Source organism: Chrysemys picta, chromosome 21 (assembly GCF_011386835.1).
Source record: "Chrysemys picta bellii isolate R12L10 chromosome 21, ASM1138683v2, whole genome shotgun sequence".
In the NCBI taxonomy this organism is placed as follows: domain Eukaryota; kingdom Metazoa; phylum Chordata; order Testudines; family Emydidae; genus Chrysemys; species Chrysemys picta.
In genome coordinates, this window is record NC_088811.1 from 8,321,148 (window position 1) to 8,348,323 (window position 27,176).

Genomic DNA, 27,176 nt, shown 5'->3' on the forward strand with positions numbered 1-27,176 from the left:
GTTAAAAACATGCTGTCATCATTCATAAACCAGAAACTGATTTGAAAGGACACGCATGGTTTATGAAAGTGGCGGTGGAGTGGAGGGAACCAATAGTGTTCTACGTATAGCCAGACTAACTGACCAACTGATGCACAAAGCCCTCTACTGTGCATGCAATAGTGAGCTGTTAATCTGACAGTACATTGCATGTCTCTCCCTTTTTTTTAACTTTGGTTTGAAAAATGAAATAACTTGCAAATCAAGATTTCTCAGTTGGATCATTCTTAAAGCATGTTAGTTTTTTGGCCTAATATCCTTTGAGTATACTTCCAAAAATAACTGGTTCCTGTTGATCATTTTATCTGCAGGTGAGGTGTAGTGTAAGCAGTATATGGTTCATTTTTCTCTGCTGCTCTGCTTCAGATCAGAGATGGCATGGAGCACCCCAAGGCATAAGCAGTTTGAGCAGTATGAACTACAGAACTTATGGCACCTAGGGAGTTGGGTTTGTGCTTATAACCAGAAGCTGAACACTGAAAGACAGGGTTTATCTCACTTAGCCAGCCATTTTCTTAACTGATCGTTTTCTACTTTAGCTGGAAACAACTTAGGAACAAATGGAATCAGTTTTATAATTTCCTCACTTACACTTGTGCGGAAACCACAGGGCCTGTACCACCAAGAGCTTTGAACTCTAGGAATTGTTCATGTCTTGCTTCTCAATGGACACTTGTAAGTAAATAGACTTCTCACTCCAGTTGTGTTTTGGCTTGCATTACAGATCAAGATGGAGATAAGAAACTCACCCTTTCGGAGTTCATTTCCTTGCCTGTTGGTACAGTAGAGAACCAGCAAGCTCAGGATATTGATGACGATTGGGTGAAAGATAGAAAGAAGGAATTTGAGGAAGTGATTGATGCCAACCACGATGGCATTGTCACCATGGAAGAGCTGGAGGTGGGTGACTCTGAAATCATTATTTTATTTATGTATATCATTGTTGAAAATATGACGGCACTTTCCAAACCCAGTGGAAGCCCAAACCTGGCCTCAGATGAAGGGTGATGGAAAAGATGCTGTTCTTAGGCTTACATTTTGGACCATAATATAGCCAGGTACAAATATAGAAGGATGCTAGAGTAACTTTAGGCTACATACCAGTTGCTTGGGTGTGTTTTTTTTCTTTTTTCTTTTGCATATTGCCTTGCATAGGGATTTTTAAATGTGTAGTGCACAAAACCATAGGAGTAGAAGCACAACGTATTGGGAGAATGAATCACACTTCCGATCTGAAAGTGAGTAACTGGCAACCTATGTATTCAATTTCATTAAAAAAAAAAAAAGTGAGAACCATGATTTGTGAACATACTCTTTTTTCAAAAATCATTTATCTGTAAGAGTTGCCAAGTAGGTGTGCCATCGACTGCACAACGTGCACTTGTTTTTTGTTAAGAGACTTTGATTCTGAAAATATTGGATTGTTAAAAACATGAAAACTAGAGATGAATCAGATTAGGCAGACTATGATCTGTCTTGTTATGTGAAGGAGTCCTAGAGTTAATGAGTCTTTTCTCACTGGTTCTCCTCTCTAAGGGAGGACACTTGTGGGTGGGTGAGGGGAGGAGGGAGAGGAGTAAGATTAGTGAGAAATAAGAGAACAAAATTCCAGAAAGTAGATGCTTTTTTAGATGGCTTATTAAAGGAATAATCAGTAACATGTGCAAAAGGTTCTGAGTTCCAAAATCTAAATTTGGAGTAGTAGGGAGGAAAGTGGATAGACTGAGAAATTGTGTTGAGTTAGTGTGTTTTGAGGTAAGTAAGTAAGAGTTATATAAAGATAATGGAATGAAATCTCCTATGGAGTGGAACATGGTTTCTCTTTAACAGTGCAGAGCACCACTACCTAAGCGTTGGGTTCATCATAGTGCCTGAGTTAGAATGTGTCCTGGATGGTGGGATTAATACCTCTAGTGCTTCTTCAAGTAATGTCTCTGAGTGCTCCCCATCAGGATGCATGTGCCCCCATGTACTCTTGCTCATTGATTTGTCAGCCTGTCTGCACCTGCACCCTAGACACCCTCATGCTCTGGCACAAGAGTATAAAGGGAGGGGGCAGACCTGCCACCACTCCAGTTCCTTCTCCGCCTTTACTGCTCAAGATCCTAAACAAATTGAAACAGGAAAAATGAGTAGCCATCCTCATAGCACCGTTGTGGTTGAGACAGGTGTGGTTTCCAGAGCTGGTTCACATTTCTCTGTAACCATCTCTCTCTTCCCATGACAGCGAATCTCCTCACCCAGCAGTCAGGAGCCATCACTCACCCTGCCTCTCGTTACTTCACCTCAAGGCATGGCTACTAATTTACTCTATGGTATAGAACAGGTCTGTTCCCCAGAGCTACAAACAGTGCTGCTTAAAAGTAGAAAACCCACAACAAGGAAAATTTGCCTCCAGAAATTAAAATGCTTCCAGACTTGGTGCAGTCACCAATCTGTGCCTCCTCTCAAGTCTTGTCTGAGACATATTCTCTATTATCTGCTGAATTTAAAAACTACAGGCTTATTACTGAGCTCTGTTAAGGTTCATTTAGCTGCCATCACACCTTGTCATTTTCGTCGAAGTGTTTTCAATCTTCTCCCACCTGACCACTACAAGGTTTATCAAAGACCTGTTCAACCTCTTCCCTCCTGTCAAGAAGTCAGCTCGACCATGGGATTTCAGCTTGAAGGTTTCCTCAGCACACTGAGGAAACCTTCATTGAACCTTTGGGGAACTGTTCCCTCCTTCATTTGTCCCTCATTCCTCATAGTCATCAACTTGGCCACGAGGGAAGGGGAGCTTGGAGCCTACCTAAAGTCTCCCCCCCCCCCCCCCCCAATTCCACCTTAATCAGGAGTTTCACTTACAAGTGTTTTATTCCAGGCCTCACTCTTTGAGAGAAAAAACAAATCTCCATGTACTGAACATAAAAAGGGCCTTTTATCTAGATCAGAGTAGGGCCTTTAAGGCTTTGCCCAGGCTTTACATCTTGTTTGCAGAACCAATGAAAGGACATCTGACTTCCACCCAAAGACTGTCCAGATGGGTTGCAGGGTACATCTTAACCTATTATGAAGCCTTGGTGGTTTGTCCCCCTTTGAGGGTGATTGAGCCCTGGTGGAATAAGCAATTCTACTTCTGTAACCCTACTGAAAAACATACCTATTTCAGACATCTGCAGGGCAGCCACCTGGTCTTTAGTGCATACATTTTCCCAGAACTATGCTCTCCTTCCTGCTTCCAGAGCTGACGCAGCTTTCGATGATGCTGTTCTACAATCCATACTGAATCCGTCTCTTCAGCACCCTCTTTCATACTGCTTGAGAATCTCCTGACATGGAGCATCCATAGGGATACTGCTTGAAGGAGGAGAGGTTGCTTACCTTGTACAGTAACTGGAGTTCTTCAAGATGTGTCCCCCAGTGGGTGCTCCATTACCCATCCTCTTTTCCCCTCTGCCTTGAAGTCTTTCTCTGGACTTTTGTGATTGAGAAGAAACTGGGCAGAGCATTAAGAAGTAGGGCACAAAATCCACATTAGTTGATAGTTCTAAACTTAGCTTTCTCTAGCCAATTATCAAGTGTAAATTCCTCCGGCACTATAAGAGTGTTAATATGGAGTCACAGATAGTCCCCTTGGGTACTTCAATCTGCCTCACCACCCTGGAAAGCTTGCCTTTGTGATAGATGGTCCCTTACACCAAAATCACAACAATATTCAGATTACTCCCAGTCCGAAAGGACCAGTCACTTACCCCAGGTCAACTGCCCCTTAGGTTTCACACCAAAGACCAATCAGATGATCAACTATCTGAAGATTTATTATATAGGAAAAGGAAATAAGTTATTTACAAGGTTAACAGGTACACATATATACACACAGATGAATTCCAGTCTGATGTTTCAAAAAGTAATACAAACTTCTATGAAAAGCAAGCTGTATATGCCCTTTAAGGCTAACCCAGGCTAAGCACTTGGGTATCTTTTGCTTATGCTTGGTAATTCTTGCCCTCAGAGTCTGAGCAGCAAAAAGATACAGTTCCTCCTTGTTAGGGTTTTTTATTCCTTCCCACCCTTCTGTTTCGAGTTGCAAACTTAGCGGAGGGAAGGAAATCACTTACTTGCATGTCTTTTCTTCATTGGGGAACCCCGGGGGTGGGGTGGGAAGAGCAATCAACAAAGTCTTTTGTCCTCTGAGGTTGCACAATAGTTTGTCTGGTGTTGATGGGCCTTCTCTTTTGGGCAGGAGCTAACACCTTCTTTTGGAAGCTAGCATTTCACACTAATTCATGTTTCTTTCCTGTCTGATTTACACAGGTACAGAGGTTTACAATACAAACACTTAAATATTACCTTATAACAGAGGTGGGCAAACTACGGCCTGCCAGCCATTTTAATCCAACCCTCGAGTTCCCGCTGGGCAGCGAGGTCTGGGGCTTGTCCCACTCCGGCGCTCCAGCTGGGGAGCAGGGTTGGTGGCTGCTCCACACAGTTCCTGGAAGCGGCGACATGGCCCCACTCCAGCTCCTACGTGTAGGGGAAGCCAGGGGGCTCCACTCTGCATGCTGCCCCCGCCCCAAGTGCCGCCCCCACAGCTCCCATTGGCTGAGAACTGCAGCCAATGGGAGCTGCAGGGGTGGCGCTTGCAGACGGGGCAGCATGCAGAGCCGCCTTGTCGCGCCGCTGCATAGGAGCCGGAGAAGGGACGTGCCGCTGCTTCCGGGAGCCACTTGAGGTAAGCGCCACCTGGAGCCTGCACCCCTGAGCCTCTCCCTATGCCCCAGCCCTGATCCCCCCTCCAGTTCTCTGAACCCCTCGATCCCAGCCCGGAGCACCCTCCTGCACCCCAAATTCCTTATCCCCAGCTCCACCCAGAGCGTGCACCCGCAGCCAGAGCCTGCACCCCTGTCCCAGCCCTGATCCTCCAGCCACCCTTCAAACCCGTTGGTCCCAGCCTGGAGCACCCTCCTACACCCCAAACTCCTCATCCCCACCCCAGAGCCCCCTCACACACACCCCGCACCCCAGCCAGGATCCCCCTCCCGCACCCTGAACTCCTAATTTCTGGCCCCACCCCAGATCCCTTACCCCCTCCCACACTCCAACCGCAATTTTGTGAGCATTCATGGCCCGCCGTACAATTTCTATTCCCAGATGTGGCCCTCGGGCCAAAAATTTTGCCCACCCCTGCCTTATAACATGGGATGCAGATGTTATATGTGAGATTAATACATGCAGCAATTTACAAGCATTCAATAAAGTCTAAACACTAAAGACATTTTTATAACTTGGATACCTATTTTAACAGTACTAATACACAGGTGAGCCAGACTGATTCCAGCTATGTATTTGTCAGTATCCAAGTGAGCATGGGGACCTTGGTGTAAGTTGGAATCTGATTTGCTAGTGTCACAGTATTGCATGTCAGTTTTTTGACGGCGGGTTTGGAGGAGGCTATCTAGATCAAAAGTTTCCTTCAGAAATCCTGGTTATCTGATAGTTACAAATATATTTCAAATTTGAAATATTGTGATTTGTTCGCTTCACCTATCCCAGTGCATGTAAAGCAATTCCTCCGCCTAAAAGTGCCCAACAATGCCCACACCCATAAATCGTGCAAGAAAACAGACCTCTTACAACTTTAATTTATATTTTTTTCATTTACTCAACACCTGGTGTCGCAGAAACTTCTGTAATTTGTTTCCGTTTTAATGTTCAATAGAGCCAAAAGTTTAATAATGTAGATTTTTGTGTGAAACCAAGTCATCACAGAAAATGGGGCATTCTTAGCAATCTTATCAAAACAGGTGATCACATTTGGTTTATGTGTTTTTGTTTCTGGGTTAGTCATTGTGAGAGAGTTTAATTTGGATCTTTCTAGTTTCCATTTTACAAAAATGTGCCAGGCAGACAGTAAGTCATAGAAACCATTGGCACCTTGAAATTACTCTGGTAGAACTTGTTGCTGTTTTATCTGACTTGAAGAGCTTTACATATATCATGAATGGAATCCTTTTTTCTCTCCAGAGTGGAATATTTTGAGTTCAGAATGGGGGAGAGTCCTTACAAATGCCTTGTATTTTTACTTTCCACAGTGGTGGTGTCTGACTGATAAATTCTATTCAATAATAGCTTAAACTGAAAAAATCAGGTTTTGTCTTTTGAAAGAAAAACCTTCCTTTATCATGAAAATCTACTTTGTTTAAGAAAGTTTAAATGAAGAGGCCACTGATGCCCTTTGTCTGAGGTTTGGTTATTTTGTCAGAGCACAGGTTCCTTTAAACCGGTATCACCAGAATACATATTGTCTGTCTGTCTCTCTCATGCACATGCTCATTGAATTTGTTAGAATTGGGTAAGTGAAGTGACTTTAAAATGGATCCAGGGCTTCCATCAGAGACTTCCTGATCACATTTGCTCAGGTTACAAGATCAAAGATATTGTTTGTTACCTGGCTCAACCTGCTTTCTGAAAATCAAGCTGTGCTCTTAATGTCTCCTACAGTTCATGAACAACGCGGTAGCAGGCATCTGCATCTCTTGGCAATTTTGTGAATAAAGCATGATGCAGAGTGGATTTCAGATAACTTCTCTCATCAGTCATATGAGCTTTACTTGTGAAAGAGGTCTTGTAATAAATGCCTGTGCAGAAAAGTGTTAATCCAAAAGATTGAGGGTTAGACTATCAAAGGGACCCTAGCTCGGCCTCTCTATTTGCAGGTGTAATTTTCCTCAGAAAAAGAAATTGTTTTTATTTTTGTTTCCTCCCAATCTCCAATGTTGTCTAGTGGGGCCTAAGCAACCACTACTTTTATTTTGTATGGGATCTTTTCTTGCCTGATTCTAGGTCTAATCTGGTGTCTGGAAACTTGCAGACCTCTCTTGCCTTCTGTCACTGACTAAGACTGCTGGAGGCCAATTTCCCCATCAAACAAATTGTTGAAATACCAGTTGCAATCAGCCACCAGCTAACATCAGAAGTTTTGGACTTTTGGTAGAACCAAGGAGGGGATGATGTTTGGAAGGACCTTTTGAGAGGAAAGTTATTGACCTGGCAGACTGACATATTTTAGTGCTTTCTATTGTTTATGTTCATTTTTGGGTCAAGTAATGGAGGCCTCAGTATTTTCTCAAATAGTCAAGGGCTGAGGATTCCAAATTTTGGCTTGGAGGCATGTGCTAGACTGCACCCAATGGCAGAAATTGATGACCTTTCTTATCTATTGTAGGAATACATGGATCCTATGAATGAGTACAATGCCCTAAATGAAGCCAAGCAGATGATAGCTGTGGCAGATGAGAATCAGAACCATCACTTGGAGCTGGAGGAGATCCTGAAATACAGCGAATACTTCACTGGCAGCAAGCTTATGGACTATGCACGTAATGTTCACGAGGAGTTCTGATCATGCTCATCTCTGCAGAGCTCTGAAGCACCTTCTTGCTTTCCAAAAACAAAAAGAAAGTTACCTTGCTGCTATATGTGTTGTGTGTGTATGATGTGTTGTCCTAGACTTAAAAAAACAAAACAAAAAACCCGTCCATATAGAAGAACTGCAGTTCTCCTTTAACCTTCAGTATAAAGAAGGAAAGGGCTGTAAGTAACAAGGCAGGATCTGGACTAACCAGTTTCATACTACCTTGTGCAGTTATTGTAGCTGAAAGTTCAGCTTAGGCCTTGTGAAGGCATCTTTAAATATCTAACTTCTGTTGCCTACAAAGCAGCTGATCTATGAAAATCATCATTAACATTGGAGGATCTTAGTTTTTTTTTTTTAAAGGCGATCGTTTCGGATATTTCTTTTCTGACAGCATTCTAGGAGAATCCAACAAGGGATTAATTGGCGTATAAGGTGCGTTGGTTTTGCTCAGCACAGGATCCTTTATATTTAGGGGTGTGGATATGTACTTTTCAGCTCGTGAACGTCAGCTGTAAATTGCATCAGAGGTGCACACGGTCTCAATGCAGGTGGGCTGATTAGGTTATGTTTTCAGCTGCCAAAATCAAGTGTGTATTCATCTCACTCACTCCTAATTGTACTAGGGTGGCCACTAGCAGGGTGAAGAAAAGAAAAATGTGAACACTCTTACAATAGTCACTATAAGTGAAAGGCTCCATCAGACAAACTATGACTGCTGAGGAGTTTATTTATATTCGCCATTGCTTGTGTCTGGACCGGCCTGGGTTTCATCTCATTCCATCATACGGATGAGAAGCCTGCTGCATCTGAGTCTGTTAAAGTTTTTGAACAGAGTAAGTGTTTTCTTTTAGCACTCTGCTGACAGGAACAATATGGCTGGAAAGAACAGACAGCCATGAGAAAGGAAATGGCAACCACATTGCTTTAAAGGCTATCCAACCCGATCTGTACTTTTTTTGGTTCATCTTCCTCCTCTTCCTGCATTTTTCACAATACCTTTTAGTCTGGGTATTGGGTGTCCAGTGTTGGAGACTATTATTAAATAACTGCTTTTCCAACACTGCTTTCGCAATCTGAAAAGTTACTTTCCGTTTTAAACAGGAGTGTTCGAAATTTTACAAGTGAAATCCTTTTTTTTTTATTTAAAGCAGAATGGAAACTGATCTACAGTGTGACAGAAATCCCGCCCTTGTGCTGTTCTGCAGCAGTGGGAAAGAGAAGCTCATTTTAATCACTTTCATTTCAAAAGAGCTCACATTTCTAAATACAGAGAGAGGAATGTCTTAACCTGTGAATGTTCAGGGAGCTGCAGGGAGCAAAAATGGATTCAGCTTTTAGAATCATGAACTGTGTTGCAACTAATTAGAATTCACTCTGTCTCAATCTGGTTAAATTTGTTAAAACTAGTTAAATTTGTAGAGCTGTTTGGTTAGGTCTCACAAGCTAATCCCTACAAGTAGGATTGGTTTCAACCTCCATTGGTTTAATTTATGTCCCACTCTTCTCTAGCTGTACTGTGGGCTAACAGAGGCAGTTCAGAACTTTTTAAGGTTCCTTGAGCTTTTTGGTTTAATCTGTTTTGGCGGTAATCTCTATGGAGAATCTTGCAACACAAGGGTCATATCCACTAATGTTTAAAATAAAAAATGCTTCACTTTATTCTAGCCTTACCCTTGCTGTAAAAAAACCATCTTTTGGGGGCTTGCTTGAAATTCCAATTAAGGTGTGTTATATCTAATCAAGTTCATTCTCTTAATATAATGTACATACAGGGATTGCTGTTTGTTTTGATTTAAAATGTCCCCTTTTTTTGTTAAATGGCTTGTATCAAAGTCTTTTTATATACATTTATCTTTTTTGCATTAAATATATTTCTCTGTGCTTTGGCAATGCTCCAGCATTGAGATTCTTCATTAAGACAAACTATTTAAGACCTCAGATTAAAGAAATTGAATCATGAAGTGAACATAAGTCAAATAGGAGGGGGAAAAGAGTGGGGAAATTGTGATCGTCTACTCATGTTCTACTTGTAACCAAAAGTAGCTGGATGTTCCTTCTATAATGAGTCTACAGAGACTGATTTGGACCCCAACTACTCTGACTTGCAACCAACTTCTGGGTTTGTTTAAACATGGTTGGATTGTACTGTAGACAGGGCCTGAAACAATACCTCTGATGTGATTTTTATCACACACCTGATGTTACCCTGGCATCACTGTTATCTCTTTCATTGTGGATTAATCTGTTCATTTTCCATCGTGAGGATTAGAAACCGAGACTTGATCTACACAATCTACTCTGTCTGTCTCCTCCCCCTCTTCAGGCACTAGTACCCTTTTTTGGGGGGAACCGGGGGGGCTTGCATTTTGGGGAAGGGGCAACTGGGCTGTGTGGAGACACTCAGATGATTCCTCTCTCTACATTTTAGAAAGAAGGAAACTAAGTTCAGATACCGTTCTGTTTAATCATCCTATGGTTCTTTAGTGTTCTACTTCCAATCTTGCCTTTCCCAATTTCTGCATCTGTCAGATTCTTAGCCACAGGGCAGTTTTCATCTGCCAGTAATCTACTATTGATCCAGTTCTTCCATTTAGCACTACTTACAGTAGTTGATTGTTTAACTTTGTCCATGGTCACTTACCACTGTTCATAACATAAAAGCAGTCTGCCTACTGCTATAAAGTGCTTGGTAGCCAAGCTATCACCGGCACATGGCAGTTGGGAGGGTTTGTATTTTAGAGAAAGGTGGGGGGAATTAAATTAAATCTATTTGGTCTTTAGTAGACTAATGTTGAGTTATTCATTGTGTGATATAACTTGGGATATGTGCATATAGTTACAACTTCCAGAACTGCAATGGAAAGGGTGTACATTAGCAGTATTTACCAACTGAATGATACTTTACCAGCATTCAATTGTAATGAAATAGAATCTGAATATATAGTCATCAATGTTTACATTGTTTTTGCTTTAAATGCGTTTAGAACATTTCCAACCTTATGTTGTTTGTAAATTTCATCCACATCAAAGTCTTTTGTTCGGATTCCCTTCCAAATGAATAAACAGATCCTGCTACTTGCGATGAAAGGGAGAGGAAGACCATTTAAGTTGATCAAAAGTTGCAAAGGGAAGAAATAAGTCAGTATGATATAAAATTATATTTACCTGATTTTTTTTTTTATAGTGATGCTATGTAGCAAGACTTATGCCACTTAATTTCCTATGTGCAGACCAGTGTGGGTTGTGTTCTTTTTTCATTGGAGATAGAGCAAAAGATAATTTGGAGTGAAAAAAACATCAGCTCTGGTTTCTTTTGAAAGGAACGGCTTTACTAAAGCTGTAACTTTCCAATGATTTTGAGAGGACTGTGGAATGGAAAAAAAAATTGGGGCATGTCTTTAAAAATTCAGAGACACTGGGGGAGAGGGGAACAGCATAAATAAAATACAGCAATAGAATTGCTCTGCAATCCTCTCAACTGTATCAGATTATAAAGGATGTCATTCATTTCCGGTCCAAATTTACTTCCCTCCAGTACAGACCTGGTGGTGGTTTCTTGCAAGTGAACTGTAAATTGACATCAGAAATGCTGAGTCTTAGAAGTCTGGTTCTAAAAAACTTGACAAATTTTAAATAAAAATCAAATAAAATCCCTTTTTGACTATTGTCTTTTAATTTGGGCCTTGGCTTGAACACTCTTAAAGGCCATTTTCACTAGGGTAGCTAAGCAGATTCGGGGAATCCCAAAACCTGTGTGTCTAACTCCTGTGAATAAAACTTGATGAATGTAGGTGAAACCTCGCTGCTTCTGTCATGGTCTCATTCTCCCCTTCTGTGCTGTACTAACTTGTTCATGAAGGAGAACAAGATGATGCCCTGTCCCCTTCTCACTACTGCTGGTGTCCCCCTCCCACATCCCAGGCACTCCTGTTTCAGGTCCTCCTTCTCAGGCACGAGGGGAACAGAACTGATGTGATTTTGCTGTACAGAAGGACACCAAACAATACTAAGGGACATCCATGTGGGTTCCTCATCCCCTGTGCCCTAAGAGAAACAATTCTGCAGGGTGCTTCATTTCCCATAGAGCACAGAAAGGCTTTGAGAGAAGGGTTAGAATGGCTGGTTGGTGTATAGGCCACACTCCCCTGGTTAGAGCAATGCAGCTGCTGTGGAAGGTACTGTGGCTCCAATACAGTAGCCCCACTGTTGTACTAAGGGCAAAGGGGCAGATTCCATGTGCACCTAGCCCCCATGGAATTAGCGTGTACACAGTCCATATTTCACATGCACCATTCCCTGAGCTATATATGATGCACCACACTCTTAATTTTAATACTTAGGAGTTAATTTTGTCATCATAATGGTGGATAGTGTCTCCTATTTCTCCCTCCATTAAAGCTCTGCCCATTTTCACAAGCTGGAGTGATACTTGCATAGCAAGAGGCTAATATGTGACATTTAACCACTATCCCTGAAAACTGCTAGCCAGAATTCTTGCAAAACTATTCAGTATGTTCCCCTTCTGGCTTTTGAAATGAGTGACAGTGCTTCAGTTCAGATAACGGGAGGCTAAGGCTGGTGTTACTCACAAAGGACGTGGTTCGTTCCTAATAAAACCTTAAGCTAAGAAATGGCATATGGCCTTTTTTTTAGGGCCTAAAATAATTCTTTCATAGAATTGATTCAGAAAACTTTATTTTCCCTTCTTCCTTGAAGGAACCCGAAAGCTGAAAGGAGGAGGAGCTGAAAAGAGGTGGTACATGGTGGGAATTTCCCCATTGCAGGCATATGAATTGCCTTCCTGTTCTTCAGCAGTCTAGGTTCAACCTCTCCTAGAGTTTACTTTTTTTTGCAGGGGAAGTGGAGAGTCAGCATGGCTGGGCGAGTATTAGCCAAATTTGTCGTCTCTTCTTTTACTGCTGATTTGTTCTTCCTGTTGCTCTCTGCTATGCAGTGTTCAGGGCTGATTTGTGGACAATTTGAATATCCCTTATATAAAAGATGCTGCAAAGAGTGTGCTCCTGGTAAGTCCTCGTCATCCACTCAATCTTGACAGTCCTTGTTAGATGTAAAGTCCAGCACTTAGTGAGGTAGGGGGGTGGGGGAAGTAATCTTGTGAACCCAAAATGTTACTGACATGTCGGAAACAAAGTCTGTTTTATAAGGTGTCTAGTTTGTAATAAACGCTTTCCGTAACTTAAGCGGGTAACCTTGAGAAACCCTATGCATCACTCTACGGAATGAAATCTTCAAAGACTTGTCTACGCCGGCGTATTTTTCCTAAAATTTCCCACTGGTGCAGGTCGATGATGGGAGCATTAGCAAGGACTGCCTGCCGAAATCTTAACTAACCTATTGTCTAGCCTGACTCAGATTAGCAGTAAATGGCATACCGGTTAAAATGCTGGTGGACACAGGAGACTTGTTGGTGCTAATACTTGCGTTGTAGCTGCAATGGTGGGTCATCTTAAGAAAATAGGTCTAGTATAGTTAAGGGTAAGACACTGCAAGATGTCTTTAAAGCGGCTTCCATTGAAACAGCGTTTACGGTCGCTAAAGCTTATATATTTTTGTTTTTATTAAAAAGTGTCGACTGACCATATGCTCTCCTATTGAAGAGAACAGGGCATGCCAAACATCACTGGAAAAATCAAGATTTATGGATGGCCGGCATCTTTGGATTTTTAAATTGCTCTGTAGGCACGATCCATATGCCATGTGGACGCCTCCCTGTGAAGAGAGCTAGTTCTCTTTGCTTCACGTAATTTATGAGCATGATTTGGCAAGACCATAGGCAGCAGCAAATGGAGTACTTGTTTCCTCCCACTTTCTCCTTTTTGGTAGAAACTGAATGAATTTTGCTCTGTCTGTTTTTTCTTTCTCACCGCCACTGTTAGAGCGGAATGACAGTTCTGCAATCAGAGCTGAGGAAGTGGAAAAGTGCAAAAAATACACAGGCACTATTAGTTGGATATGATCATAGAAATTACTTGACAACCCAGAGTAACCACAACTGGCATGTGACACCACACTGTACAATGGGCAGTCTGTTAATAGAAAGTGGCATGTAAAGTTCAGGGTTGACAGGAAGGGAAGGTACATTCTCATCTCTGCAAGATGGTTAGATTGTGTGCTTCCACCTTTTTGCAAGAGGTTTTTGTTTAAAAAAAAAAAAAAATCCTGTACAGAGTTGTCTATGCATCTTCAAATTAGAGCTCTTTCTTTATTCACAATTCCATCCCACCCGTCCACGTAAAATGTGTACTGCATTAGCTACTGCAGCGAAAACTGACATCAGTGTTTTCCAAAGATACTGGTTGTAACAGATCCCCATTTTTGAGACTTGGCTTGCCGCACAAGCCCTCAGGGTATTCCCAAAGCTACTGAATTATGAGGGGTTTTGAGTTCCTCATTCTGGGACACATCCCATTCCTGGTAAGTGGGTACAGACAATACCTCATGTGTCACATGCTACTTTTTTTCTCCTTAATGTGGTGAGGGAGTTTCCATGGGCTGTCACTTAGTTAGAAGCTACTGAGTAAGTGCTAGACTGGGAAGACATGTCTCCCTCCTGTCCCCGCGGGTGAATATATTACTATGTCTTGCAATTCATTACTGAGGTAAAGCAGTGGATACATATAGTCTTTGGTAATGGCCATATGAAAATGCAGCTGTCAAGATAGTTGATTTAGACAATAGCTTCTGTGGTACAAGGTCATTTAATTGTGGGTGTTGTGGGTTGGTATGGTTTTGTTCAAATGAATTCTTTCCCAGCTACTCGGAAAATGCCCCGAATTTTGCCTGCCAGTTCTTGGAACATTCTGCATTCAGGAGAGTAGTCTGTTTCCTGAGAGTGTAGGATGTGCAATAGATAGTGAGTTAATGGGTTTTAGTGCTGTGAGAATAATGAGTTATCCTTTCTCAGAACTGTTTGCTGTTAGCACCCAGTGAAACTTAGAGAAAATGAATGAGTGGGGTGGAAAAAAGTACAGTGTGATCCTCATTTTCCAAGAGCAAGGGTGAGAATAAAACATTAATTACAGCTGGATTTTAAAAGTACGGAGCATAAAAATGATTGCTCCTTATTTTCAAGTAGCCTATACCAGGGTTCTCAAACTGGGAGTCGTGACCCCTAAGGGGGTTGCAAGGTTGTTACATGGGAGTTGCAAGCGGTCAGCTTCATGGGGCTGACAGTCCCGAGCCCCCATTAAATTAACCCCCGCCCATTTTTAATTTATAAGGGGGTGTCGCACTCAAAGACATGCTGTGTGAAAGCGGTCACCCATACAAAAAGTTTGAAAACCCCTGTACTGTATGTTAGGCCATTAGCAAGATATAGGAAATGTGCCTCGATACCTAGAGCATAAGATGACTCAGAACCTCTTGATACTATTCCTGGCTCTGCCACTGACTTGCTGTTTGACCTTGGACAAGTCATTTAATCACTGTACCTAATTATCAGTCTACGAAACAGAAACTAGATTGAATTGTTACCGACTTCAAAAGTGTTGTGAAACGTAATTAATGTTTGAAAAGCATTCTGAACTCAGCTGAAAGTACAAAGTACAGTATTGTTGCATTATCTGTTGCAGCAACATAAGGGTGCCTCATTTCTTGCAAAAAAAACTACCCATTATATGCAAGTTCTCTGAGGAGAGTTTCTGGGCTTGAGATCAGGGCACAACTGACCAACATTTAACGGGGAACTTTCTGTCCATTCAGGCATTCCTTTAGTATAATGATGTGTGTATCTAAAACAAGTGCTCCTCGAAGGGGGAATTCAAATTCTGAGAGAGAGACATGGGATATGTTACCTAGCTGCCTGTAACAGCCGTGAGTAAAGCAGATAGCAGCAATCTCTAGAATAGAAGGAGAGAGACGTGTGCTGTCGTGTTTTATATGTCACTTTACAAACGTGATTTGATTATTTCCTGACATACCTCTGAGTGGGCTAAATAACAGTGGGATAGTGCAGGTGGGGAAACAGAACATTTAAGCCCAGTGCCACAGAAAAAATGAGCATCAGAGCCAGAATTAGAACTCGGGACCAATGCTTGAACCGCTGTACCACTCCACTCCTCTGATCTCAGTTATTATGCCATCTTACGTCACTTCTGAATTAGTGATTTGAATTCAGACTCCTCTGACAGCTGTTTTGGCGAAAGTGAAATGATTTTGGTGGCGTTAATCAAGTTCTTAGCGGACAGACGCCATGCTAATTAAGCATGTTAGAAATAAATAGGTGTTCATATTAGACACTGCTATCATAGTGGGCACCTGTGTCTAAGGAGAGAGGCTGAATCAATTTCCAACTCCTAGAGGCGGTCCACATTTGGATGATGCCAGGAAGGACTTCAGTGCTATCAAAACACAAATCTGAAAGGCAGAGCTAATACTGATTTGGGTACAAAACAAAACCGATACATTTGCGTGAAGAGTTAATTTCCCACATCCTCTACATCCCTCCTCCCTCTCCCCATCTAGTTCTATGTATCCGTCAATGTATTTTCAGTTTGGGCCATGGGGAAGTGCTCTGAAAAGAAGACTGAGAGAAGTATGTCCAGATCCTCCAAGGTATATAGACTCGTATGGTCTATTGATTTCAATGGAAGTCAGGTGCCTAAATAACGTTGAGGATCTGGGCTAGAGTGGCTGATCCTACAAGCTCAGAAGTCAAGGGGAATATGCAGGATTGGGTTTATAAACATTTCCTTTTGCACAGTGTTGCTCAACTGAAGGTGCTTCTCCATTTACTGAAACTTATTTTACAATTTTGTAGCAACCTCCCTGTTTCAAATAGGAGCCCTGTATTGACTCAAGATCCCCCTCTCCCCCATGAGTCAATGTAAATACTCCTTGTGTTGTGAATTCCTGCCTGGAGAATCTTTACTTTCATCCACCTTCTGCAAGCCTCTGTTAAACAGCAGCTCTATTCCTGGATCTGCCACGGCCTCACTGTGCGACCTTGTCACTTGCACTCTCTGGGTCTATTTTCCTGTTTCTAAAAAGGGGCCAACAATATCTGCTACTGTGATGAGTGCCAATATAAGAGCTTGGATGGATGCATAGATACCTCAGATGGGAGGCTGTCAGGCTTAATTAATTGATGTTTAATGTGCTTTGAGATCCCCCCCCCCCCCCTAGAGAAAGATGCTATAGACATGCACGTTATTAACTATTTAATTGCTGCGTGTTGTAATAGGTCTATCCAACCTACCTGCTATACCATCCATTGTATCTGTTTGTTTCTTGGTCCCTACTAAGGCAGTTCAAATGACTTTATCTTGGTGGAGGTACTGTGGGAAAGCCGCAGTATTGTACAGATATCCACTCCTTGTATCACAGCTGCAGTGGCAAATTGACCCTTGGCAGTGACCTCAGCTGCGTATCCTGACATTCAAAAGGTTCCGTTGTAGAAAAATGCTGTTTGGGATGCATTGGGGAAGGAGATGGATGTTACTGTCCACATTTTCAGAATGCTAGTAGGTGTCTAGAAGTGGGTCGTGGCTATTAATGCACGGACAGTGACACAAAGAGATTCCTCTCCTACACATGCTCTTTGTCCTAGGTGAGGAAATGAGAAACCGCTGCTCGCCATCATCAGAAACCGAGTGCGTCCCCTGCCAAGATGGATACTATAACTCAAAGCATAACTACTATTCGTGCAAAAGCTGCACCATCTGTGACACAGGTAAGTCAGCGACGCAGTGGCCACTTCTTTACAGGGGGTCCCCAGAATATCCCACTAAAGTCCTTAGGTGCTCTTCTCAGGCCTCTCCTCTTTCCTACTCCCCAAAGGGCTGGCAGATAAAGTTTTTGCATAGACAAAAATTGCCCAGTTTTTCAAGCCATTATAAGAGCTGGTGGAGTTTTTTAAAATTTTGACAAGATTTTGACGGGGGGGAAATGGTGGTTTAATTTTGCTTTTTTTTAATTATTATTATTATTTTTTCATGTTTCAAGTCAAAGAGAAACTGGATAAGACTCTAACTTGAACCCATTCATTCTGCTCTTTAATGACCTGGTTAAGTGGCACAAGGGGATCCATCGCATGCAGACGGGTTCAAGAGACTAGACTTGACCTCCACGTCTCCCGTTTGCCAATGCAGAACAATGAGCGTTAGGCCAATTAATTTCCTTTCTTCCCTTCCACCTCCCCAACTCTGTTGCTCCTAGATAGGGGAAGCATTGAGGTGAAGAAGTGCGATAAGATCTCAGATACAGTTTGCGTGTGCATGAAGGGTTACACTCCATACGACAGCGGATCGTCAGAGGAATCTCCATCAGGAAAAGGTGTGTAATATTAGCTTTTTTTTTTTTTAATTATAACAGTATTCCTCCCAGTGAAAAGCACCTGCTGGCTGTTTTGTAAATTATCCCCGTCTGCAAGACGACCATTGCTAACAGGGTGGTGTGCAAAATGCTGCCCCAGGACTTCTTCTCTTTAACCTCCATAAACACTCTGCAGGAAATGCAAGGTACCTCGCCAGGAAACAGAATAAAAAGGGTGTTGTACTTGTTCAATATGCTACCTTCCCTTTGTACAGACCCAAATGTTGACTGCAATTTCAATGGTGCTGTTGTATGTACTCTGGTTTTGCGTGACACTCTGGAATGGAAGCTGTTTTACACATTGTAATGCTCATGTATCATTCTTGCTCCAGGTTTATCCAAAAGATGTTCACAGCTACTCCAAATCTGTATCAAGCAACCATAGTTTTAAAATATTGTCTCTTTTTTTCAGAATGCTTCCCTTGTCCTGATGGGCATTTTTCCAATGGAAACAATGACAGATGTTGGCCCTGGACCAAGTACGTATCCCTCATCCAAACAAACTGGGCTTAAACTTTTTGTTTCTTGCACAGTAGTTAAGGGTTGCTCACAGCAGACCCTTCTATCTCCTTCCCTAAAGTCAGTATATGGAATTCCCAAAGGTAAGCCAGCAATTAATTTCAGTAAGACTTGTATTCATGATGACTCTTAAGATCTCTGCAAGAGGGCTATGTGCCAGCTCATGGGATGCATTGGCATCCTGCAGTTTCCCTTTTCCACCATGATGGCTTCAGTAGAAAGCTGGCTAAGTGGAAATTTCACATCTCTGGAAAGGGCTGCACCACCTCACACAGGGAAGCTATTCGAGATTGTAGCAAACCACATGGAACCTGAAGGGAGGACCACAGTTTGCAAGAGGGAAGAGTTTGGAGGAGGCTCCAGGAAATTGGCCTGTGTGCACATGACTAGAGCTGATGTCGCAACATCCTGGTAAACGGTTTTCTCCGTAAAGAGCCAGTTTAGTTTTACGAGCATGGGGTCTTTTCATGTTGTTAACCCAGCATGCATTGCCTGAAACGATGATGTTTTCTTCCCTGAGAGCAATTCTACACCCCTCTTCTTTTTGTCTCATCCCATGGTGTTCTCTCTAGTTGAGCAGAAGTTGGGAATACAGCTGCAACCCATGCTCCACTTTGGAGTGGCTACTGAGTGTTGCCGTGGAGGGATCATCTGAATTTCCAATGTTCAAGCAAGCAGGAAAAGATTTGTTTTGTTTTTGTTTTTTTAATTAAAAAAAAAAATCCAGGCCTCCTTTATACAACATAAAAAAGCTCCCTCCCCCCCCCCCCCCACAAATTTGCATATGCTCCATCTTTTTTCCTGTACAGGTCATCTTTATATTCGGCACCGAAGCTATTTAAATAATTCCATTTATTTATTTACACTGGCAGCTGCACCGCTTATGGTAAAAAGACTCTGAGAGCTGGGACAAAAATAGAAGATGCCATCTGTGATGACCAGGACAAACAGGCCACCACACTGCAAACATCCACCTTATACCTCTCTATCATCAGCCGCAGAAGCAATGGATCTACTACAGCACCCACCCCCTTCACGTCCAAAGACACCCTTTCCACCATTCCCGTTATAAAGGAGACTAACTGGGGTAAGGCCAGGCTGAGTCTTGTCTTCGAGTAGTTGCCTCCTTTTGCCTGCTCTTCTGAACAACTCTTTTGTTCCCCTTCAGTCTATCAAAAACGCCTCTGCCAAACTCCTCTTCCTCCAACTATATCAGCCCCCTTTGTAACCAGTCACTTCAGATTTCACATCCCCTTCCTTAGCAGTTTCAAACTCCCCGCACAGCTCTGTTACTGTCAACATCTCATCACTTGTTGCCTGCCTGCCTCCTCTTTTCCTCTGCATGCCTCCATGGCCCCTTTGTTACCTCTTTCCACAAGCACCTCTGTCCCTTCCCCAAGCATTGGGATGCCTTCTCCTAATCCTATATGCCATGCAGCCTCCCTCTCCTTCTCAGACCTATTTTCCCACAGCCCCACAATGAGCATTCCTCTCATCCTGTATATACACAAAAATAATTATATCTTAAAAAAAAATAACTCAAGGCATTAACAAGTATCAGAGGGGTAGCCGTGTTAGTCTGAATCTGTAAAAAGCAACAGAGGGTCCTGTGGCCCCTTTAAGACTAACAGAAGTATTGGGAGCATAAGCTTTCGTGGGTAAGAACCTCACTTCTTCAGATGCAAATAATGGAAATTTCCAGAGGCCGGTATAAATCAGTATGGAGATAACGAGGTTAGTTCAATCAAGGAGGGTGAGGTGCTCTGCTAGCAGTTGCGGTGTGAACATCAAGGGAGGAGAAACTGCTTCTGTAGTTGGATAGCCATTCACAGTCTTTGTTTAATCCTGATCTGATGGTGTCAATTTGATCAGGATTAACGAGGTGATTGTACCACCCAGGCATCCCATAACCTCTCGGGTGTATTCCTTCCTCAAACAGGAGGGATGACTCATTTCCACTTCCCCAGTTTATTTGGTTCCTGCTCTTCCTTAGCCTCATGTACATGCTAGATTTGAATTTGGCAGCTCTCATGACCTGCCAACTCTGCGAAACCATTTAATCTCTTGCCATCATCGCCACCTACCCACTTGCAGTCATAGTTAGCTTTTAAAAACTGTGGGAAACGTGGACACCCTGACTCCTGTGACATAAATGTAGCCTTAATTGTAGGACGACATGTTCACTTCATGGTTCTGAGGTTGCCACCGTTATGTCATTATCCTTACTGGAATAGTCATCGCTTTCTCATGCATTAAGTCTCCCAGGTTTCATGCTCATCATCATCTTGTTTGATTTAACAAGTTTTTGTGTGATGCTCATCATCGTGGCATTGGAGTGCCTACGTTGTACGTAACTCGGGATGGTAATCATGCAGGGGTCCAGCAGTGTGTGCTCTTGCACTCTCTCTCTCTGTCTCGTGTGTAATGTTCTTCCTTTATTTTTCCCCTAGGGTCTTTATCGCTCATTTTGATTTGCTTAACGTTGCTCATGGTATCTGGAATGTCCATCCTCCTCTTGATTATCCAGACGACCAAAAAGGAGAAGCCAAAGAGGCCTCCTGTGAATGGACAACTTGGTGAGTCTCTGTTTAAAAGCTTGCTGTTCTACACAATTAATTTGGAGTGAATGGGTGGATAACCTGAGTCTCTCAGGGGATGGCTACACGACAGTGTAGGCCCAGGGTTCAAACTCAGGCTCAAGCCTAATCCCCCTTCCTACTAAACAGACATTGTGCTAACCCAGGGCTTAGATCCAAGGGCCTAGGACCCTATGGGGTAGAAGGTCTGAGCCTGAGTCAAGCCGTGACCCAGGGTTCCACCCCTATTGCTTTGCAGTGTAGACACAGCCCCACTGGAATCATGCTTTTGGAGTCTGCCAAAAATATTCCACAATCCCCCTGGCCAACTTTTTGTCCTCTGGACAGTCAAGTTTTTCACGCTGCATGACTCCCTAATTTAAAAGAACTGTGGTGGGCCTTGAACAAAGATTTGCATACATCCCTGGCCCTTTGCCAATGGGAAAGTGCCTTGAAAAACATTAAAAACTGTGCTTGTGGTCTGGGTTTAAGGCTGATCCAGATTTTTCATTTTTATTGGTCCCTGCGTAAGTTATAGTGCATGGGTCTGGCCGATGCAGACAGTTGCTGGAGGTGCGGGTCTGCCAGAGCAGAGAACTGTTTTGGGGGATGTATCTGATCACCCTGGAAACTCTCCGGCTCACAGAAAGCTTGGCTCTCTAGAGCAGTGCCTGGAGCTGCATGGCTTGCTTAGATGGAAGAGAAAATTGCCTCCAGGGGTAGAAGCTTGACCTAGGGATCTGGATGACCTGGTAGCTAAAGAGCAGGCAGTATTTCAGAGAGGAGGGGCCTCAGACAAATCTGAAAAGATTTGGTCTAACTTTTTAGAAGGCTTTAATTAACCCTAAGTGGATGGGAACTGAGATGTTCTCCTTTCCCCTCTCTGCTCCCTTCCTTCTCTTCCCAGTCCTTTATCTTTTCTTCCTCCTGCCTTGCTTGCTGTTCCCCCTTCCTCCCTTTTCTCTTTACTTCATTACTCTCTTTTCTGTGTGGCTTTATAGCTACCAAAATATTTGACACACACACACACACACACACACACACACACACACACACCGCTGAGATCAGCTCACCAAGGAGGAGGATTGAATTTATACAGCATGCTGAAAAAAATAATAGTGCATCATATACCCATTGAGTGATTCTGTGACACAGGACCAGCCTGGCTGAAATGTGCTGTATCTGCCTATGTCGTCAGAACTTGTATTTCCCCCTCTATTTGCAATTTTGTACTTTCCTTCCTTTTTTCTTTCTCTTTTCTGTTTTACCCCTTACATGTGGAGAGGGGAATCAACAATATACAAATAATTAAAAAAAAAATTGCTACTCTATCGGGCAACCTTGCAAGATGCCTGCTGAAGTTGTGACCCTTTTCTATCCATTTACAAATGAGCTGCCGCAGGGTCTTTCATTCACCTTTTCCAAATGAATGAATTGTTTGACTGACAAGGGGGTGGGCACTCCATTCAAAGCCGATTAGACGCATGGTTCTGGGTCAGCCCACTGCTGCCTGCTCTTCTCGTTACACAGCACCAATAAAATATGTTCCCATTGTTCCCTAAACCCATCCCACTTCTACTACATACCCCGTATGGGCTAGACCAGCAAGCAGTAATCTAGAAGTCGCTCCCTGCCTTAGTTGTTCTGTGCGCCCATGTGTGCATGAAACCAGAAGAGCCATTTGCTTCTCTTTCCCCTCCTGCTCTATACAAAGTTTCTGTACTCTGTGTTTTTCAGATGGAAGGAGCTTTCGAATTCCTATCCAGGAAGAGCAAATCGACTCCAATTCCAGCCTCATCAAAAACTGATTCCCTTTTAAACGACAGTGTACTGTCATCTGAGCCAGTGGCGGCTCCGGGCACCAGCACTCCAAGCGCGTGCCTGGGGCGGCAAGCCGCGGAGGGAGCCCTGCCGGTTCCTGCAAGGGCGGCAGTCAGGCTGCCTTTGGCGGCATGCCTGCAGGAGGTCCGTGGATTCGGCGGCAATTCGGCGGCGGGTACGCCGAAGCCGCGGGACCGGGGACCTCCCGCAGGCAAGCCGCCAAAGGCAGCCTGCCTGCCGTGCTTGGCGCGGCAAAAAAGCTAGAGCCGCCCCTGATCTGAGCCAAACAGTAGGAACCTAGCAATGCAATAACTACTCCTGGCGGCGGCTCCAGGCACCAGCGCCCCAAGCGCGTGCCTGGGGCGGCAAGCCACAGAGGGGTGGCCTGGCGGTCGTTGTGAGCGTGGCAGTCAGGCTGCCTTCAGCGGCTTGCCTGCAGGAGGTCCGCGGTGTTCGTTCCAGGGCTGGCTGCACCCCCGGTCTCCTTTCTGGTCTCTCTAAGTGCTCCCCCTCAGGTCTTAGGCCTCATGCCTGTTCCTCCCTTGGGGTGGAATCATGTGATTCTCCCACTCTTAGACTGAGACGTGGGCTATAGAACCATGGGTATCAACTGAGCTTACCGAGCAGGTCCAACTGAGTTTGGGCACCTACCATTCTTCCCCTTGGGAGTTTGTGACCAGCGGTATATGGTGAGCAGACCTTTTTGAACCCAAAATATTGTATTTAGCAATAGTAGAATGCATTAGAGAGAGGATTTCAAAACAAATCTAGCCCTACCATCCTTTGGCGACCTAGGGAGGCCTAGCTTCTCCAGACCCCCCAAGTGGCTCCTCTTTCCGAGTCTCATTCCAGTCTGGTTTCCCTTTTGGCTCTCCCTCCCCCTGAGAGAGTGACCCCTTTTAAACCTTGCTAGGATCCTTTGTTGTCTTGTATTTTGTGGGCCTTGACTCTTCCTGGTCAAAACAGTTTTGTAGGTTGTCTGGAGACATGGAAACAGAATCGTGGAAGGTAATAACTCCAATACTGCCTCTTAACAGTTTTTAAGCGTTTGTTGAGAGGTGGTAATCTGGAGACATTCTGCTTCTTTCTGCCTGTCAGATTCCTGTTAAGCTAAACCAGTGTATTCATACCATCCCAATAACTCTTATTAAAGGGTAGTCCAAATCCGGGTGTCTGTGTATAAGGGCAGAGTCTTTATATTCACAGCCTTGAGAGAAAGCAAATTCAGATATGTGGGGAGAAGATTAAGAGACGGCCACTCAAAGCGAACAAGCATGAAACTTGTCCCGATTTCAGACTTTAGCACTCAGCATTTGCACTGCTACTTCACCTGCAAACCCAACACCCCCCCACTCTTGTGCTTCCTGTTTGCGTTCATGTGCATCACAATGAACATCCTGTTAAGAGGGGTGTTTGCAGAGGGGAAAACGAAGGTGAAGGGTGGGAACAGGCTGCATGAAAAGCAAATGCAGAGAGAGACTATGAAAAAAGGGAGGGGAGCGGAGGAAAAGAGAACTTCCAATGAAAGCATAAATAGTATTTATTGGGCCAGATCCCCACCCACTGACTTCAGTAGAACTACGTGTGTGCCACTGGGGATCTGGCCTACTGTCTCCATCTACGTTGTGTGTTTGGCCCCCATGTGGACGAGCGTAGCTTTCAAGGATTCTTCTGGCCCTGACATCACAATTAAACTGAATCACCCCGTGGAACGAAATTCCAATCAAACTCCAGCTAACTATGCAAAGCCCCAAATAGTTGGAGGTTCACAACCTGTCAGGCTCCCCTGCTGCTGGTTCTTGCCCCTTTCCGCTGTTGCTTTTGAACCCCTTTCTGTGCCCACAGGATTATCCTTGTTCGCTAAGTAACCTCAGCAAACCCCTCTCTGACTGCAGCTGTTGTCTTGTTCGCTTGGCAGAACACGACAATGTAAACAATTCAAAAAACACGAGGCCCCCTAGGTACAATATTTCTTCTTCTTGAAATGAGGCGTTGGCTGGGAGCAGCCAATAGATTGATATTCCAGTAGTGACACCCAGTGACACTTTCTGCAGCTAGCATTATAGTACAGCTCTGCAGAATCCTGCCGGTAATGGATAGACAATCCAGACCTGGGCTGCCGTTCTGTATTTGAACACTCTGGGGCAGTTCACACTCAAGAACTGAACAAGCACTGGACCTGCTCCTGCTCCCGGTTGAAATAAATAGGAGTCTGGCAATTAAATTCAGTTGGAGCAGGAATATGCTCTATGAACAAATGCTACTCTATATCTGTAATGGAGATGCTGCATGTCTTCATGTTGGCTCATAGATTTTCCAGGGGGTGAATGAGTTTTAAAGTTAATGGGAAGTGCCCTGTTAAAGACAAGCTGTGAAACGGGTCTTGGGCAAATCACTGAATCCCTCTGTTCCTCAGTCTGCCCGTCTGTAAAAACCGGAGTGATGATATTTACCTCCTTCCTGGCCGTGTGGGTGAGGTTTAATGTGAAGTACTCTTTCAGGGCTCTTTGAAAACCGAGGGGTGGCAAGTTGGATTGGCATCCAACAGCGACAAAAGCAAAAGATTAGCCTTTACACTGTACAAATGAATAAGTTAATTATCCCCGACAGATTTTGGTTTGTCTAATATAAATGGGTATAGTTTATTACATACCCTATGGTCCTAGCTCTGCAAACATATACAAACTAGCCTCCAGAGAGACTACTTCTGGGCTTAAAGCTAATCATGTGCATCACTGTTTGCAGGATCAGGACCTTACTGTGTGTGTACTTACTTATGTGTATATATTATAATATATTTTACATGTATATTCACAATCATGTAAAGTGTGATGATTATTTTATATATATGATATAGATCACAATATTTAACATGCCTGTAAGAGTATGTCCACACTGCAATTAGACACTTGCAGCTGACCCGTGCCAGCTGACACAGGCTAAGTGGTTGTTTAATTGCGGTGTAGATGCTCAGGCTGCAGCCTGGGTTCTGAGACCTTCCCACTGCCCAGGCTCCTAGAGCCCAGGCTCCAGCCAGAGCCTGAATGTCTACGCTACAGTTAAACAGCCCCTTAGCCCAAGCCCCAGTCAGCTAGCACAGGCCAGCCATGGATTTTTAATTGCAGTGTAGACCTCTCTTGAGTGAGTTTGCCTTACCTGTAATATGTTACACGATTTTGCAATATATTTTCCTGTAAATAGCTTTGGATGTAATTTCATGTGCCTTAATGTATAAAATAGAGGAAGGAAAAAACAATCCAAGTGCTATAGCGGAGCTGAGAAGTCTTTTTCATTTTAAATGCCTCTTCAATATGTAGTGAAATATTTATTTTGTATACAAAATAGCCACCACATGTGCCAAAATATGGCACGTCTTCCAGAACACAACAGCTGCCTGAAAACATGTTTTTTAAAAATACACCTCTACCCCAATATAACGCTGTCCTCGGGAGCCAAAAAATCTTACCGCATTATAGGTGAAACCACGTTATATCGAGCTTGTTTTGATGCACCGGAGTGCGCAGCCCCCCCCCCTCGCCCCCCGAGAGCGCTGCTTTACCACGTTATATCGGGTCGTGTTATATCGGAGTAGAGGTGTATGTGTTGTTATATGTTATACATATAGTGTAATTAATTATTTCCTAAAGTGAAATACAGAAAATTGTATACAAATTTTGTATTAAATGGAGGAATTGTTTTTAAAATAAAACATTTGTCTAAAATGTGGTGTGTGTGTGTGTGTAATCTGTATAATTGGAGAGACAAAACAAAGGGGAGTAGGGTGTTTCAACTTGCCTGGCGTAGCCTTGCACAAGGCATTACGATGAAGGTGAAGGCCAAGGGCAGGATTTTCAAAGAAGATTTGGCCCAGGTCCTCAAAGGTATTTAGGCACCTAACTCCAGTGGGAGCTAGGCATGTAATTACCTTTGAGGACCTGGGCCCTAGACAGTTAGGAGCATTGACTTTGAATGGGATTTGTGCTCTGAAGTTGCACAGGATAACATTTTTCAAAAGTTCCTATGTGACTTGGGAGCCTAAGTCTTGTTGAAAGTCATGCGCTTTAGTTTCACTGGGGATAATAGCACTTCTCTACCAGACAGGGATGTTGTGAGGATAAATCCAATGATGATTGTGAGGGGCTCAGCTACCATGGCAATGGGGGGCCATGTAAGTACCTGAGAGAGATAATCAGCAATTGGTTGAGATGTCACTTTTCTGTCCTTGCACCCAAAAGCAGAGATTGGGATCTGTGAATGTACCAGGCATTATTGATTTGGTCCAAGGAAGAATGACCCGGTTGTGCCTGGATGTCACCAAATGAAATGAACAGGCAGCAGGTTTAAAACAAACAAAAGGAAGTATTTCTTCACACAACGCACAGTCAACCTGTGAAACTCCTTGCCAGAGGATGTTGTGAAGGCCAAGACCATAACAGGGTTCAAAAAAGAACTAGATAAGTTCATGGAGGATAGGTCCATCAATGGCT

At 43.4% G+C, this 27,176-nt stretch overlaps 2 protein-coding genes across 2 annotated transcripts in view; both read left to right on the forward strand.

Moving 5' to 3' along the window:
* Positions 1-9,327, forward strand: part of SDF4 (stromal cell derived factor 4) — a 40,417-nt gene extending 31,090 nt beyond the window's left edge. Inside the window, exons 6-7 of the mRNA XM_005292897.4 lie at positions 764-939; positions 7,250-9,327. Of these exons, the coding sequence (XP_005292954.1) occupies positions 764-939; positions 7,250-7,426 (353 nt within the window). The 3' untranslated portion in view covers positions 7,427-9,327. The remainder of the gene's footprint in view (positions 1-763; positions 940-7,249) is intronic.
* Positions 9,328-11,235: 1,908 nt separating this feature from the next.
* Positions 11,236-26,842, forward strand: TNFRSF4 (TNF receptor superfamily member 4). Its single transcript, XM_024104355.3, has 7 exons — positions 11,236-12,465; positions 17,010-17,132; positions 17,618-17,734; positions 18,186-18,252; positions 19,165-19,379; positions 20,743-20,868; positions 22,606-26,842. The coding sequence occupies exons 1-7, from the start codon at positions 12,315-12,317 to the stop codon at positions 22,674-22,676; spliced, it is 870 nt and encodes a 289-aa protein (XP_023960123.2). The 5' UTR covers positions 11,236-12,314; the 3' UTR covers positions 22,677-26,842.
* The last annotated feature ends 334 nt before the right edge of the window (positions 26,843-27,176 follow it).